The sequence below is a fragment of the Oncorhynchus nerka genome, linkage group LG13 (genome assembly GCF_034236695.1).
Source record: "Oncorhynchus nerka isolate Pitt River linkage group LG13, Oner_Uvic_2.0, whole genome shotgun sequence".
Classification (NCBI taxonomy): domain Eukaryota; kingdom Metazoa; phylum Chordata; class Actinopteri; order Salmoniformes; family Salmonidae; genus Oncorhynchus; species Oncorhynchus nerka.
In genome coordinates this window covers 98,240,724-98,258,409 of record NC_088408.1, presented here as the reverse complement: position 1 = coordinate 98,258,409, position 17,686 = coordinate 98,240,724, and the positions used below count along the sequence as shown (strand labels likewise).

At 40.6% G+C, this 17,686-nt stretch overlaps 1 protein-coding gene across 2 annotated transcripts; it reads right to left on the bottom strand.

Moving 5' to 3' along the window:
• Positions 1–310: 310 nt before the first annotated feature.
• Positions 311–10,756, bottom strand: LOC115123850 (interferon-induced GTP-binding protein Mx-like). 2 transcript variants are annotated; one of them, XM_065026892.1, is made up of 12 exons: positions 10,179–10,756; positions 9,780–9,914; positions 9,409–9,563; positions 8,839–8,977; positions 8,488–8,686; positions 7,068–7,146; positions 6,822–6,944; positions 4,487–4,619; positions 3,905–4,063; positions 3,083–3,159; positions 1,827–2,024; positions 311–1,042 (listed from the first exon to the last, which is right to left on the bottom strand). In XM_065026892.1, exons 1-12 carry the CDS (start codon positions 10,405–10,407, stop codon positions 821–823), a joined length of 1,848 nt encoding a protein of 615 aa, XP_064882964.1. In that variant the 5' UTR covers positions 10,408–10,756; the 3' UTR covers positions 311–820. The 2 variants fall into 2 exon arrangements, with proteins under 2 accessions (XP_064882964.1, XP_064882965.1); XM_065026893.1 differs by lacking the exon at positions 1,827–2,024.
• Between the last annotated feature and the right edge of the window lie 6,930 nt (positions 10,757–17,686).

Sequence of the window (17,686 nt, the reverse complement as noted above, 5' to 3'; positions counted from 1 at the left end):
CGAGCAGTTCCTGATAATCAGTGTTATGGTGTTCTGCCACTAACCAGTATGTTCCTGATAATCAGTGTTATGGTGTTCTGCCACTAACCAGTATGTTCCTGATAATCAGTGTTTTGGTGTTCTGCTACTAACCAGTATGTTCCTGATAATCAGTGTTTTGGTGTTCTGCTACTAACCAGTATGTTCCTGATAATCAGTGTTTTGGTGTTCTGCTACTAACCAGCCACTTTGATGGAATAAATATAGCTTTGGAGGACTGTCCTGTGCTGAGCACTCAAGATTATCCATCCTGTGATAGTGGCGTAGCTAATCACTATGCCCCTCCCATGAGTATAGAAATGCAATGCGGTTGTATCGCCCCCTTGTGGTTGAGTTAAGTAAGTGCTGTGGCGGAGCAGAGTTGAGCCAGTGAATGAGTTGATTTATGAAATAGTGGAGATTGTGTGTGAGCTGAGGAGTTGGACATTTTTTAAATGAGGTTATTATTCACAATTCATGAGCATTTGATCCGGAAACATTTTGAGACTAGGGAATCATATTACTCACATTTCTGTTGAATAGGAATAGACAAGATATAGCTTCATCATCATCATCATCATCATCATCATCATTATCATCATCATTATTATTATTTAAAGACATTGCATTTGGCCATTACTGCCTCTTCAAATAAAACTGTATTTGGCCTGTCTGTAGACCATTTGTAAAATAGGAATGACATCAACATATTTTTGTGTAAAATTGAATCAGATTATACTTAAACTAATATTTCGTGACAAAATCTCAGATTTTTGTCATTGTCAAAAACCCACTCTTGTTCTCATAGGCTACTGATCTTGTCATTGGCCAGTCCAAGACGCTCCACACGGGACCGTAAGGCTGATCTTCTTCGACCAATCTCTGATTCCTCCGTCAGCATCGCGTCCAAGTCATCGCTGTTCAGCAGGCCCAGCATCTTACTGCAAAGGATCCTGGCTGACTCCTTCAGGATGAAGTAACGGATCAGCATGGGCACCTGGTCCGCCAGTCGCTGCACCACGATCTGAGAGAGAGGTAGGCGGGAGGGGAGAGGAAAAGAAAGTTTAAGTGAGACCTGGAGTGACGCCTGACAATTCTCTGTTTTTTCGGGGCTAATCTCTCGTGGCCAGACGACGTAAACATGAATGGTACCATAGGTTTGTCTTTATACTATTGGACAACGAGCAGCAATAGTTCCAGGGCTTGGTTTTTTTTCATCACTGGTTATTTAGACAAATCACAATTTCACAGATGTTAGCATTTGTTTTTGCATTTCGGGAAGGGGCAGGGGTCATTCGGCCCGTAAACGTCCCGTAGTTTGTAAAGAGAGAGATGATGGAGCGTCTCGATCACTGCATCGCTTCTCTTAACGCGTTTGGACTCAGAACGTCATTGAGCAGTTGACCAATTACGTGAGACTTTTAGTTCTGGGTTAACCAAGATTGTCAGAACTAGCGTGTTAACTTCAGAGCTAGCAATCAGTTGTTGGGGATGTTAGGGGTTAATTTGTGACTATGGGTATTTTAACCACTAAAGTTAAAGGGATACTGTGAAATTCTGGACATTAAGCCGTTTTTCTATTTACCCAGTCAGATTAACTGGAGTTGGCGCAATAACTGTTAGATGCTGCATGTTTTTCATCCTGGTATATATCCTTCTGCACGTACCTAGTGTACTTTATATCTTCAAGTTGAAACTCACACACTGGTTGAATCTACGTTTCCACCTCATTTCGAGGAAATGATGTCGAACCAATGTGGAATAGACGTTTGAATTGACGTCTGTGCCCAGTTGGTAGTGCATTCTACCTCATAGTATGCCTTGAGCAGCTCAGGGTATTTGCTCCTGGTGTTGTAACCGGAGCAGTCTGGGGTTTCCTCCTCTGGATTCAATGTTTCAAAGAAGATATCATCCTGTGTGTAGACCTGCATCTCCATTTTAAACTGCTCCTCGATCCTCTTCATCACTATGTTTGACTGCCATTCCTGGATGTTTTCAATGTTTTTCTATGAGTTCAAACAAAGAGTAAGTGCTCTATTCAGTCTCTATTGTGGATGTTCAGCTCTATTCAGTCCGTATTGTGGATGTTCAGCTCTATTCAGTCCGTATTGTGGATGTTCTGCTCTATTCAGTCCGTATTGTGGATGTTCAGCTCTATTCAGTCTGTTTTGTGGATGTTCAGCTCTATTCAGTCTGTTTTGTGGATGTTCTGCTCTATTCAGTCCGTATTGTGGATATTCAGCTCTATTCAGTCCGTATTGTGGATGTTCAGCTCTATTCAGTCCGTATTGTGGATATTCAGCTCTATTCAGTCCGTATTGTGGATGTTCAGCTCTATTCAGTCTCTATTGTGGATGTTCAGCTCTATTCAGTCCGTATTGTGGATGTTCAGCTCTATTCAGTCTGTTTTGTGGATGTTCAGCTCTATTCAGTCCGTATTGTGGATGTTCAGCTCTATTCAGTCTGTTTTGTGGATGTTCAGCTCTATTCAGTCTGTTTTGTGGATGTTCAGCTCTATTCAGTCCGTATTGTGGATGTTCAGCTCTATTCAGTCTGTTTTGTGGATGTTCAGCTCTATTCAGTCCGTATTGTGGATGTTCAGCTCTATTCAATCCGTAATTGCCATTTAAATGCAATTTTCCGATTGACCTGACGTATTCAGCGTTTACCATGAATGCAGAATCCGCCAACGCCTGAACAATGCCTTTCAATTTCAATTGACCTATAGCGCTGAACTTCAGCGATATGGGTTAAATCAAGCCCTAAATTACCACGAGAACAAAAACAACTAACTTTGGATGCTGGGAGGTATTGTAATACTGTTATTGTTTCAGAGACAGATTCAGGCTACAATATAACCCACGTGTAAGCTGTAATTCTTCATTAAAAGTATATATATATATATTTTGTTGTTGCTTTATCTCATGTATTCCTGCCTGCTAGAACATCAACCTCATATCAAAACACAGAATACAGTGTAAATGTATTTAATGTAAAACACACAAATATTTAAAACAACTGGGTACGATACTTAAAATGATTAACAAATTATTATGGCCATTACCATTGAGACGTGCTGAAGATAAGGAAAATTCTCGAAGCTGACTTTGGACAAATTAACAAATTGCGTATGCACCATTTCTGAAAAACACAAAGGAATGCATTTGTTAATGGGATAGACAAAATGTAACGTAACATTATTTTCGATTTACCTTTTAGTTGTAGCTGATTCACCAAAACTTCCTTTCCTGAGTGCTTAATAAGCATGTTTGTCTTGTCAGAAGTTCCACAGAGCCCCCCCCCATACATGATGCATCAGAGCCCCCCCCCATACACGATGCATCAGAGCCCCCCCATACATGATGCATCAGAGCCCCCCCCATACATGATGCATCAGAGCCCCCCCATACATGATGCATCAGAGCCCCCACGATGCATCATGATGCATCAGAGCCCCCCATACATGATAATTCAGAGCCCCCCATACACGATGCATCAGAGCCCCCCATACACGATGCATCAGAGCCCCCCCATACACGATAAATCAGAGCCCCCCATACACGATGCATCAGAGCCCCCCATACACGATAAATCAGAGCCCCCCATACACGATGCATCAGAGCCCCCCATACACGATGCATCAGAGCCCCCCTCCATACATGATGCATCAGAGCCCCCTCCATACACGATGCATCAGAGCCCCCATGATGCATCAGAGCCCTCCCCCATACACGATGCATCAGAGCCCCCCATACACGATGCATCAGAGCCCCCCCAATACACGATGCATCACAACAATACATTTCACAGGTGCAATGAAGGGACTTTCAGAAATTGCAATGCAGTATGGGACATCACATGGAATCTAGGGCTTCTGGTCAGTTACCTCTGATTTTCTGGAGTGTCATCATAGCTGGTTCCCTAAGTTCAGCCACTAGTCTTTGAACAACGCGTTTAAATACCATGTAGTTAGTGAATCCTGGCAGCTCACTTCCCCTGTGCTTCAGATCATATTCATCCACCACTTGTTGCACTACTTCGTGGTCTAAATTGAGAGAAAAAAAAACAGAGATTTAGAGAAATTGTTAAATGTTAATAATTTTGGAAAATATATAATCGATTATAATTACTTTTTGTATGACGTTGCTATTAGTATAATAACAATAATATTGTGATTGATTAATTCTGTTGTACACAGTGGTGTAGTAGAGGGTAGGTGGCCTGTAGGTGGCGTTTACAGACCTATCTCAGAAAAATGCTTTGAAAACACAAGGGACATTTTTTTTCTTCACCGCGAACAGCGATCAATGTTTACTCACCAATTTATTGTTGTGCATCTTACTGCTTGTGTGTCTTACACAGTTAACAATACTGGTGTACATATCTGTGTACGTGTACTGTAGTATCAGTACAAGTTATGGATATAGACATGTTGAGCAATAGCCTGTCTATTCAAAAGTGTACCTACAATTTGGCTTGGCGTTTTGAAGACATTTCATCCATTCTGCAAATTCACTTCGCATGAGGACAAATAGATTTTCCTCGACAATATTATCCCCTGTGGACAAATGAGTAATCTTCTCATTGAACTCTGTTATGATCTGAAGGGAGAAAAATAACAAACACCTTCTGACTCCTCTGTAGTTCACATTTAATCCTCTTTTAAAGAACTAAAGTTAGTTATAGTATTACTTTTAGTAACAATGTTTATTTAATTTTTTATTTAAACTTGATTTAACTAGGCAAGTCAGTTAAAGAACAAATTCTTATTTACAATGACATCCTACCAAAAGTCAAAATACCTCCTGCGGGGACAGGGGCTGGGATTAAAAAAAAAATATATATATATATATATATATATGTAAAAATCTAGGACAAAACACACATCATGACAAGAGAGACTACACAACATTACATAAAGAGAGACCTAAAGACAACCACATAGCAAGGCAGCAACACATGACAACACAGCATGGTAGCATCACAACAACATGGTAACAACAAAACATGGTAAAATGTAATGTTTTAAATTTGAGTAATAATATTGACAACGTTGTGTTATTTGTATGGAGAAAAAAATACTTTACTCCTACTAATGGTGTGTTTGGATCCTTTTCTGGGGAACTCGTTGGTGAATGCATTCGAGTGTTTTGAAGTCGGAAAAACAATGAAACCAAAAATATTTTAACTAGATTTGAGCTAGATGCCTAAGCTAGCTAACATTGCTAATAATATTAGCTTGCGTATGTTGACATTGGGTCAAACTAGATACATTGTCCACATTATTGGGGTTGTCAATATTGTAACGACTCCGGGTTTATAGGGCGGAAATCGACTCTGCCGCACGAGCATGCTTTTGCGGCACAGTCGAAGGCGCACCGGAACTCGGGCTCGAAGGTCGAGGGTTCGAGACCCTGCTCCCTGCTGTTTCATTACATTGGTGTCAGAAGTGATCGGACCTCGTGTAGCAGTATAACTTTAGACCGTCCACTCGCCCATACCCGGACGCGAACCAGGGACCCTCCGCACACATCAACAACTGACACAAACGAAGCATCGTTACGCTATTTAGCGCGCACCGCTAACTAAGCTAGCCGTTTCACATCCGTTACACTCGCATCCACGACAGTGCGTGTGCTTGGCCGGCTCTTTGAAACGACCCTGGGTTTATAGGCGCGGAAATCGACTCTGCGGCACAGTCGATAGCTCGAAGTTCGAGGGTTCGAGACCTGCTCCCTGCTGTTTCATTACAATATGTTTTACCATCTTTTGGTCGGAAAGGTGAGTGATGAAACATAAACAATAATCATTCTGGTCCGAGTTTTCCATTTCGAACTCGGAGGATCATTCTAGTAGCTATTTCTAACTCGTATCTCAGAGTTTCCTATAGCATCCTAACGCATCAGCAATTGATGTGTAAACCAACGTGTTTCATTTGCTAAGCGTCCTTGTGAGAGTAACGCAAAATTAACATAAGTAAGACACAACTTTCCATAGAAAATAATATTGTAATAATAAGGTGTTTATTTTATTGAACTTATTTATTGAATTTTATTATTCATTTTTAGTGGACCCCTATACTGCTCATAAGGGTTTTATATCTTTGTTGTCTGTTATATTACTGTTTACTCCTGAAGAATCAATGGGCACCATTGGATTGGTTGAAATTGAACTGACCATTGAACAGTAGGAAATATACCAGATGTGCTTTATGTTAGTTAACATAGACTTAACATTTGGGAGACGGAAAAAACAATATGTATATTTAAGACGTCATAGTATAGGCAGAGACGGGAAAAAAATATGCATATTTATTATGATGTCATAGTATAGGTAGAGACGGGAAAAAAATATGCATATTTATTATGATGTCATAGTATAGGTAGAGACGGGAAAAAAATATGCATATTTATTATGATGTCATAGTATAGGTAGAGACGGGAAAAAAAATATGTATATTTATTATGATGTCATAGTATAGGTAGAGACGGGAAAAAAATATGTATATTTATTATGATGTCATAGTATAGGTAGAGACGGGAAAAAAATATGCATATTTATTATGATGACATAGTATAGGTAGAGACGGGAAAAAAATATGTATATTTATTATGATGTCATAGTATAGGTAGAGACGGGAAAAAAATATGCATATTTATTATGATGTCATAGTATAGGTAGAGACGGGGGAAAAATATGTATATTTATTATGATGTCATAGTATCGTTGGAGAATATTGCACAGAGAAGAATCTTCCAAAGTTGATACAGGTGAAAGACAGAGAAAGGTGAATGGTTACTTACGCCAATGAGGAACTCCTTCCTTTCTGCAAGGTCTGACGGAGGCCCACCCTCACACTCTACCAACGCCTTCCTCACGTTCCACAGCTGCTTTTTCATCTGATTTGACATATCTGGTAGGGATTTCTGACCAAAAAAACAAACAAATACACAACTTAAACAGGCTGTCAGACACCAGACCTGGGGTGTACATGAGGCATACGGTAAAGGACAGATGATCGAATGATAATAGCACGTGATTGGACTAACTTTGATGTGGCTGACCAGGGTATAGGTTAGCTTTGTGGCTAGGTGCTTGGTGGTTGCCCTTTCCTCAAGCAGGAGGGATCTATACATTGAAAAGGAGAGGAATTTAAATAACACGTTTTAAAGTGTTACAAAAATGTAATCACAATAATATGTCAACATGTACAGTTAGGTCTACAATTATTGGCACCCTTGATAAATTTGAGCAAAATAGGCCGTATAAAGTATATAATACAAATACTGAGCTATATTGTATGCTAAAAATAATGAACATTATATTTTATACTAACCCAATTGCTAAAAAAAAAAAATAGTTTAACAAGTAAAAACATGTTTTTCAAAATTACTGGCACCCCTGTTTTCAATACCTCACCTTGCCAGGATAATGGCACTGAGCCTTTTTCTCAAATGTGTCTTGGGAATGGAGAACAGATTAGGAGGGGTCTTAGACCATTCCTCCATATAGAATCTTTCCAGATCCTTGATATCCTCTGGTCTGCCCTTATAGACTGCCCTCTTCAATTCAAACCACAGGTTTTCAATGAGGTTCAAGTCAGGAGACTAAGGTGGACATTGCAAAATGTTGATTTTTGGGTCAATTAATACTTTCTTTGTGGATTTTGATGTGTGCTTGGGGTTATTGTCTTGCTGGAATATCCACTTGGGGACAAGATTCAGCCTCCTGGCAGAGGCAACCAGGTGTCTGGCCAAAATGTCCTGGTACTTGGTAAAGTTCATGATGCCGTTGACCTTAACGTGGGTTTTAAGTACCATTGAGACTTGCCGCAAGTGGATCTTCCAGCAATACAATAAGTTGAAAGTCATTGCTTGCTATTAAAAAGGTTTTAATGGTTAATTATAGCATAATGCATTTGAAAAACAACAACAATTCAAATGTACTTTACAAAACGCTACAGGCTACCGTAGGTACTATCAAATGCCTTGTACATCTGAGCAGTGATCTGGTACTGGTACTTCCTGTATATAGCTCCACATTGATCTGGTACTCCCTGTATATAACTCTACATTGATCTGGTACTCCCTGTATATAGCTCCACATTGATCTGGTACTTCTTGTATATAGCTCCACATTGATCTGGTACTTCTTGTATATAGCTCCACATTGATCTGGTACTTCCTGTATATAGCTCCACATTGATCTGGTACTTCTTGTATATAGCTCCACATTGATCTGGTACTTCCTGTATATAGCTCCACATCGATCTGGTACTTCCTCTATATAGCAACATTCTTGTGATTTTATTATATTCCTCGTCTTACTATTTTATTTTGTATTATTATTCTTATTATTATTTTTACACTCTGCATCTTTGGGAAGAGCTCGTAAGCAAGTATTTCAGTTGTATATTCGTGGCATGTGCCATTTGTTTTTTGTTGTTGTTGATTTCGTTAGAAATTTTACTTGAAGTGCTCGTGATCTTGGAAGAAGTCCAACTCCTCTTCAAGTGCCTGAGCTATGGACATTTTATCATCAATCTGCTTCTGACCACGACATTTCACAATGACGTAGCCCATATTGAGTGGAAGGGTTTTATTGCGGACAATTTCCAACACGTCCTTCTCTGTCCCCTTGTCTATCAGGTCTGGCTTTGTCAGAATGGCTGGAAGACCAAATGAAAGAAATTAAAAGCGTTACAATACGTAGATATCTAAGTGCTTAATAGTGACTATAACCATTTTCATCAACTGTAAAAAAAAAAAATAATAATAAATAAAAAAAAGGAAAGAAAACTCATCTTTATCATTTTTTTACCCAGAGTTCTCGTTCCTTCAGGATCCACTTTTTGCACCATTTTCAGGGCTTCTGTTGTTGCTATGTCATTATAACATGGTATTACCACTAAGTTAATGGTTTTCTTTTTCGAAATGTATTTCATGATTAGACTTTTGATCTGCGGAAAAAGTAGAAGAGCAGGGAGCCACGTGGTACATTATCATTACGTGGTACATTATCATTACGTGGTACATTATCATTACGTGGTACATTATTGTTTCGTGTTACATTATCATTATGTGGTACATTATTATGGTGTGGTACATTATCATTATGTGGTACATAATCATTACGTGGTACATTATCGTTTCGTGTTACATTATCATTATGTGGTACATAATCGGAAATAACACTGGTTTCCTTTCCTACACCTTCTACTAATCATTACCAGGAAACAACAGAAACTTGACTCATTTTAAGGTTAATTCACATCTGCATGAAGTTAAACCTCCGTAATCAAAATGGTGGACTGTTATGATGAACTACAGTACGAGATAACCAAGCAAGTCTACTGGACAAACTCCAAAAAGTGATCAACTCGAGACTCACTTGGGCTTCAATGTCCTCTGGTTGTCCTGGTACTGGTACCCTGGCGATCCCAGGCAAGTCAATCAGACTGAGATCACACACCGTGGAAGACTTGATCTTTAGAGTGATCAGATCTTCACATATCCCCACTCCCCTTCCAGCTAACTCGTTCTGAGCTGTTAAATCAACGTGAAAATTGTGATGGAATACATCTGCCTCATGCACAGAAAAACTGTTAAAAAAAACACAAAGGACAACGGAAAATCCCTGATATCACAATCGTACACTGTGTAAATCAGGGTTGGTCAACCATTCTCCCGGAGAGCGACTGAGTGTGCTCCTCAAAGAGGTAGTTTCTGGTCTAATTCCGTCCTCGTTTTTACCCAACATACCTTGCTCAACATGCCTCGCGACTTCTTCTCGGTCATCAAATTCAAAAGTTTTGTTTTTGTATGAGATGACAGCCTTCCATACCACTCCACTGACATAACAGAGTCTGAGTTCCAGTGGACACCTGGTGACGATACCTGGATGGGGAACAAGGCCGTACTAATGACAGATCATGATATGATAATATAACTCTGTCACGTCTAGCCCAAAGAGGTTTTAATGCCCTGACAAGACATACCCCTATCTGACACCTAACATTATTGGTAGTGTATGTTAAATAGTCTCTCAGTGATAAATCATGGCAATTCTAAGAGAACAGTCAACAGGTTATGCTATAGCTTACACACAAAAAAAAAATGCTTCACCGTTTGATAATGACATTGTGTCCACATAATACTCACCGTTCCCTCTGGGCAGCGCCACCCCAGATAGGGCCTCAAGCACAGAGCTCTTTCCTGAACTCTGGTCTCCCACCACAGCAATGGATGGCAGGGGCAGCTCCTTCTCTATCCCAATGGATCTCAGGTAGTCTATTAATTCAATGAAGGGCCGGACCTTCTTCGCCAACTGGTCTTGGAACATGCTGGGGGTTATGTCAGGTACAAAACGACGACATGTTAAATGGTTCATTTGTTGATTAGACTAATGTATGGCTAAATTGATTGAAAATGCAGCCGATGTAAAACTATTGTGGTACAGATCATTTTTTATTATTGCGCTGCGAGGGTGCAATAACAGATTGTAAAATAGAGGCCAGTAATGCCTTTGTCATTAAAAACCAAAAACTGAAAGAATGTTGTCCCACCTAGGTCCATCTTCATCATCTGACATTTCTTTTCCCGTCTGAAATCTAAGAGAGGGCCTAATGAAATACCATTTTAGATTAAATGAAACAACTGAAGTTTCCCTAAATGTTTTCTCTAGATAGATAGATAGATAGATAGATAGATAGATGGGAAGCGTAGAACGAGAGAGAGAGACAGAGAGAGAGAGAGAGAGATAGAAAGATAGATACCCAAGCATATGTCATAGTTCATCAATCTATTTAACAGAAGTATGTCTGTGATAAATATACTCGAGTATATTTAAAATGATTTAAATTGGAACAATTTTAAATAGATTTAATGCATTTAATGCTAACTTAATTAGTGTTTTGTTAACATTTAAGTATTATAAATACATAAATGATCTACATTTTGCGTCTTTTACTTTCGGTTTTGTACACCAGCTGAAAATACAATCTTTTGGGGTTATTGAAAATATATTTCAAAGCGATTTAGAGTGTACACTGATTCTCGACAACTATACTTGCTTGTTTTGTCACATAAACTAAAATAATGCCAACTATTCGAATTTTAGAAAATGGCGCAGTGATTTCTGCATAGTGCGTCTTTAAGTGTAACGCTAGTGAACATACAGTATACTTAAAGACCGAAAAACAATGCATTAAAAATACATCTTTAATAAGTGTGTTGAAGTCTAATGATAGTATATGTATAGTATACTTAAGATATACTAGAAAAGTGCATATCCTATTTAAAGTATATTACATGAATTTGTAGAATTTTTGTATTTGTAATATATTCAAATATACTTTTTTTCCCCGCTTGGGTAGATAGATTGAAAGAAACTACCTATGAAACTACCAATGCCCAGTTCTGAAGTATAAAATGTAACCTACAACATAACATTTCCATGAATAAAACCGACTTAAATATGTTTTAAAAATAATCTTACCTCGTTTTAAATCGAATCACTTAAGACACTAAACTGACCTCAGTCAAGACGTTATCTTGTGGTTTCTCTTGGGGATACTATGAAAATGACTTGTTCAATTGCATTTTATAATCCAGGCAGTTCAAAGAGTCATGATATGAAGCATATTAAAACTAGGTTCAAATTCCTCAGGTCAATGTGACTTTCCAGTGGTTTCTAAGGTCCAACTCAGTTAAAAATACAGTAAAATATGTCAAATACAGTCTAAATGGAGAATACATACTCATTTGATTTAATGCTTGTCTTGCAGTGATGAAATATAGGTGTGTTTAGCTTAAACATCCTCAGATTACAATTGGCTCATTCATCCCCCCCTATTCTCCCCTCTAACTATTCCCCAGGTCTTTGCAGTAAATGAAAATGTGTCCTCAGTCAACTTACCCGGTAACATAAATGTAAAATAAAATAAAATATTGATTGATTTACATATGCAGAGTTGGACTATTGGTGGTAGAATTATCTAGGAACAAGGCAGGGGTTTCCCCTATTAGCTTATGTTTTTTGATCATGGAGTATAACGTTTTGGGGACCAGAGTAATTGACACATAAATCATGGCAGCTTGACCTTGTATTAACTTTTGAGTTGATAGAAGAAGCTCCATATTATGGATGTTAGGTACTGTTGTAAAGCTATAATCCTATGAATCTTTATATGCAGTATATTGGCCCGACTTTTATGATTTCCTTCGAGGGTTGTTATTGTCATTTGTGAAGACGGAAGAATCAAATCAAATCAAAATGTGTCACATGCGGGGGGAGCGGCCCGTCAGGAGGTCCAGGATCCAGTTGCAGAGGGAGGTGTTTAGTCCCAGGGTCCTTAGTTTAGTGATGAGCTTTGAGGGCACTATGGTGTTGAACGCTGAGCTGTAGTCGATGAACAGCATTCTCACACAGGTGAATAGGTAGTTACAGAAGTCAAAGACGCAGACAGAAAGAAGACAGTTGGTGAACAAGAGAATATGATGGGAATAAAGTTGGTAACATACAGACAAATCATTTGAAGAAAGGGAGGAGACAAAAATAAAAAACCGAGTCGGGTTGGGCCGGCAAGCAGTAATACCAATTGTGGTTTATTACTCGAGTCATTCATACTGTACATAAACTTACAGTTGAAGGTATAATGTTTTTATGGATTTACTATGCTGCTATCTGTCGTTGCTGGAATGCTGACTTGCGTCTTTCAAAAGCCACTTTAAAGGGTTGCCAGGGTGATGTATGACGCTTACTGGCGGCCATGTTGGAAGACCACCACATCAATTCTTCTGTCAACAACAGCTGAGTGGCTACCCCAAGCTCTATGACGGGAATGGGAATTCATTGCCAAAGACCTGGCACAGCAGCTGCGGCACTGTTAAACAAGAATGGAATTGGAGGAGGCACGGATGGTCTCATCCTTTCTGGAGAGGAGCGAACAGGGAGTTGACCTGACCACCTCTTCACATGGACCTGACCTGTCTGCCTTTATTTCCCAATCTGCTCCTCTGGTACAGCATGGCACACAGTCCCCGGAGGCTCCCGAGGTCAACAGCCAACATGGAGCACGGGAGACAGGCCGCTCCGCCAACGCCCTCTATGCCAGTGACACAAGTTAGCATACCTCCATCTATACAAAGCACCACTCTTTCACCTGAGTTGGAGGCATGCATGGCCACGCAGTCATGGGTGAACAGGTTAGTACAGGAAGGGGCTGAGCACGCACTCTTGTGAGGCCACAATGTTGAGGATCAGCGAAGTGGAGATGTCGTTTCCTATCTTCACCACCTGGGGGACGGCCCGTCAGGAAGTCCAAGACCCAATTCCACAGGGCGGGGTTCAGATCCACAGCCTCAAGCTTAATGATGAGCTATGGTGTTGAATGCTGAGCTATAGTCAATGAACAGCATTGTTAAATATGTATTCCTTTTGTCTAGATGGGAAAGGGCAGTGTGCAGTGTGATTGCAATTTTTTCTAAAATTGAAAAAAAATCTGTTTTTCCTTTGCCTTCATGTGGTATTCTGTGTAGATTGATGAGAAAGACAAACAATTTAATTCCATTTAGAGTAAGGCTGTAACGTAACAAAATCTGGAAAAAGTCAAGGGGTCTGAATACTTTCTGAATGCACTGTGTATAAATAGGTGGACATTTATGATTTCCTTTCTCTTTGATGGCAACTGGTCCGCCCACAACCGTAAGGCTCTCCAGAGGGTAGTGAGGTCTGCACAACGCATCACCGCGGGCAAACTACCTGCCCTCCAGGACACCTGCACCACCCGATGTCACAGGAAGGCCAAAAAGATCATCAAGGACAACCACCCGAGCCACTGCCTGTTCACCCCGCTATCATCCAGAAGGAGAGGTCAGTACAGGTGCATCAAAGCAGGGACCGAGAGACTGAAAAAGAGCTTCTATCTCAAGGCCATCAGACTGTTAAACAGCCATCACTAACATTGAGTGGCTGCCTCCAACATACTGACTCAAATCTCTAGCCACTTTAATAATAAAACATTGGATGTAATACATGTATCACTAGTCACTTTAAATAACATCACTTTATATAATGTTTACATACCCTACATTACTCATCTCATATGTATATACTGTACTCTATACCATCTACTGAATCTTGCCTATGCCGTTCAGCCATCGCTCACCCATATATCTATATGTACATATTCTTATTCATTCCTTTACACTTGTGTGTATAAGGTAGTTGTTGTGAAATTGTTAGATTACTTGTTAGATATTACTGCACGGTTGGAACTAGAAGCACAAGCATTTCGCTACATTCACATTAACATCTGCTAACCATGTGTATGTGGCAAATAAAATTTGATTTGATTTGAAGCCACCCTAGTCATAGACTGTTCTCTCTGCTACCACACGGCAAGCGGTACAGGAGCGCCAAGTCTATGACCAAGAGGCTTTTTGAATAGCTTCTACCCCCGAGACAAAAGACTCATGATTTTTTTCCTCTTTTATTTTTTACTTTAATTTATTCAGTGAATATTTTTTTTCTTAACTCTTATTTTTCTTAAACATTGTTGGTTAAGGACTAAGCATTTCACTGTAAGGTGAAACACCTGTTGTATTCGGCGCATGTGACAAATAACATCGCATTTTATTTGATTTTTATAATGAAGTCAACAAACATAAACACAAAGAATGTGAAGAAAGGGAGGAGACAACAATAAACATTTGAGCGGTATATCATTTCTGGTTTATTACTCGAGTCATTCATACTGTACATAAACTTACAGTTGAAGGTATAAAGTTTTTATGGATTTACTATGCTGCTATCTGTCGTTGCTGACTTGCGTCTTTTCAAAGTTAGTATTACTTAATTCTTTCAATGTGTCATTATGCTCATATGATCACATATCACATGTCAGAATGATTTTTTTAATGTAGTTTTACGAAAGTTCAATCCGGTGGGCTGGTCTGAGTGCTCATCGTCATTCAGTATAACATGATTCCCTCTCATCGTCATTCAGTATAACATGATTCCCTTTGTTTCCTATTCTACAGGCATAGTGGGAATGAATACAAACATATCAGTGTCACGGTCTATTCCTCACATGCATCTGTTTTACATCTAATTATCATCGTCATTCAGTATAACATGATTCCCTTTGTTTCCTATTCTACAGGCGTAGTGGGAATGAATACAAACATATCATCATCAGTGTCACGGTCTATTCTTCACATGCATCTGTTTTACATCTAATTATCATTGTCTTTAATCTTCAGATCCAACTGTTGCTCCACGTGTCCCTTCCCTTTAGTGAGTAAGTTAATTATGTTGGGAGGGGGGGGGGGGGGTTCGGGCTAACTGTCATCAGCATTTGGCTCCGAGGAGTATTCCTTCGGAGATGAGACCATAGCCCAAACTATTTAATAAAATTAAACAATAATAAATAAAAGCCCATAATGCATTCTATCTCTGGTGTTCATTCATTTAAGCCAGTACTCGATGAAACTGTACTTGAGTGTACTGTTCTGTACATTACAATGCACTTTTAAATTAAATGTTTGTAGGATTTAATACAATTTATTGTGGCGGATTTGAGGGGTAGCTCCAACTGTCAGTCTAACACCTTTAGGGTCGTTCGCCCAATTAGGTGCCTTAATTGGGCGAACGAATAGCCCCCGAATAGCCCCCGTGATATGCAACTGTTCAGGGAAGTCAGGAACCAATACACGCAGTCAGTCAGGAAAGCTAAGGCCAGCTTCTTCAGGCAGAAGTTTGCATCCTGTAGCTCCAACTCCAAAAAGTTCTGGGACACTGTGAAGTCCATGGAAAACAAGAGCACCTCCTCCCAGCTGCCCACTGCACTGAGGCTAGGTAACACGGTCTCCACCGATAAATCCACGATTATCGAAAGCTTCAATAAGCACTTCTCAACGGCTGGCCATGCCTTCCGCCTGGCTACTCCAACCTCGGCCAACAGCTCCGCCCCCCCCCGCAGCTCCTCGCCCAAGCCTCTCCAGGTTCTCCTTTACCCAAATCCAGATAGCAGATGTTCTGAAAGAGCTGCAAAACCTAGACCCGTACAAATCAGCTGGGCTTGACAATCTGGACCCTCTATTTCTGAAACTATCTGCCGCCATTGTCGCAACCCCTATTACCAGCCTGTTCAACCTCTCTTTCATATCGTCTGAGATCCCCAAGGATTGGAAAGCTGCCGCAGTCATCCCCCTCTTCAAAGGGGGAGACACCCTGGACCCAAACTGCTATAGACCTATATCCATCCTGCCCTGCCTATCTAAGGTCTTGAAAGCCAAGTCAACAAACAGGTCACTGACCATCTCGAATCCCACCGTACCTTCTCCGCTGTGCAATCTGGTTTCCGAGCCGGTCACGGGTGCACCTCAGCCACGCTCAAGGTACTAAACGATATCATAACCGCCATCGATAAAAGACAGTACTGTGCAGCCGTCTTCATCGACCTCGCCAAGGCTTTCGACTCTGTCAATCACCATATTCTGATCGGCAGACTCAATAGCCTCGGTTTCTCGGATGACTGCCTTGCCTGGTTCACCAATTACTTTGCAGACAGAGTTCAGTGTGTCAAATCGGAGGGCATGCTGTCCGGTCCTCTGGCAGTCTCTATGGGGGTGCCACAGGGTTCAATTCTCGGGCCGACTCTTTTCTCTGTATATATCAATGATGTTGCTCTTGCTGCGGGCGATTCCCTGATCCACCTCTACGCAGACGACACCATTCTATATACTTTCGGCCCGTCATTGGACACTGTGCTATCTAACCTCCAAACGAGCTTCAATGCCATACAGCACTCCTTCCGTGGCCTCCAACTGCTCTTAAACGCGAGTAAAACCAAATGCATGCTTTTCAACCGATCGCTGCCTGCACCCGCATGCCCGACTAGCATCACCACCCTGGATGGTTCCGACCTTGAATATGTGGACATCTATAAGTACCTAGGTGTCTGGCTAGACTGCAAACTCTCCTTCCAGACTCACATCAAACATCTCCAATCGAAAATCAAATCAAGAGTCGGCTTTCTATTCCGCAACAAAGCCTCCTTCACTCACGCCGCCAAGCTTACCCTAGTAAAACTGACTATCCTACCGATCCTCGATTTTGGCGATGTCATCTACAAAATGGCTTCCAACACTCTACTCAGCAAACTGGATGCAGTCTATCATAGTGCCATCCGTTTTGTCACCAAAGCACCTTATACCACCCACCACTGCGACTTGTATGCTCTAGTCGGCTGGCCCTCGCTACATATTCGTCGCCAGACCCACTGGCTCCAGGTCATCTACAAGTCCATGCTAGGTAAAGCTCCGCCTTATCTCAGTTCACTGGTCACGATGGCAACACCCATCCGTAGCACACGCTCCAGCAGGTGTATCTCACTGATCATCCCTAAAGCCAACACCTCATTTGGCCGCCTTTCGTTCCAGTACTCTGCTGCCTGTGACTGGAACGAACTGCAAAAATCGCTGAAGTTGGAGACTTTTATCTCCCTCACCAACTTCAAACATCAGCTATCCGAGCAGCTAACCGATAGCTGCAGCTGTACATAGTCTATTGGTAAATAGCCCACCCATTTTCACCTACCTCATTCCCATACTGTTTTTATACTGTTTTTTTTATTTATTTATTTACTTTTCTGCTCTTTTGCACA

Bases quoted from the DNA above. Each gene is read 5' to 3' on its own strand.
- LOC115123850 (XM_065026892.1), bottom strand. From the start codon at position 10,407: ATGAACCATTTAACATGTCGTCGTTTTGTACCTGACATAACCCCCAGC. The intron at 9,915-10,178 runs GTGAGTATTATG...TTCCCCATCCAG, and splicing joins GGCGCTGCCCAGAGGGAACG to GTATCGTCACCAGGTGTCCA. The intron at 4,064-4,486 runs GTAGGTACACTT...CTCTCAATTTAG, and splicing joins TCAAAACGCCAAGCCAAATT to ACCACGAAGTAGTGCAACAA.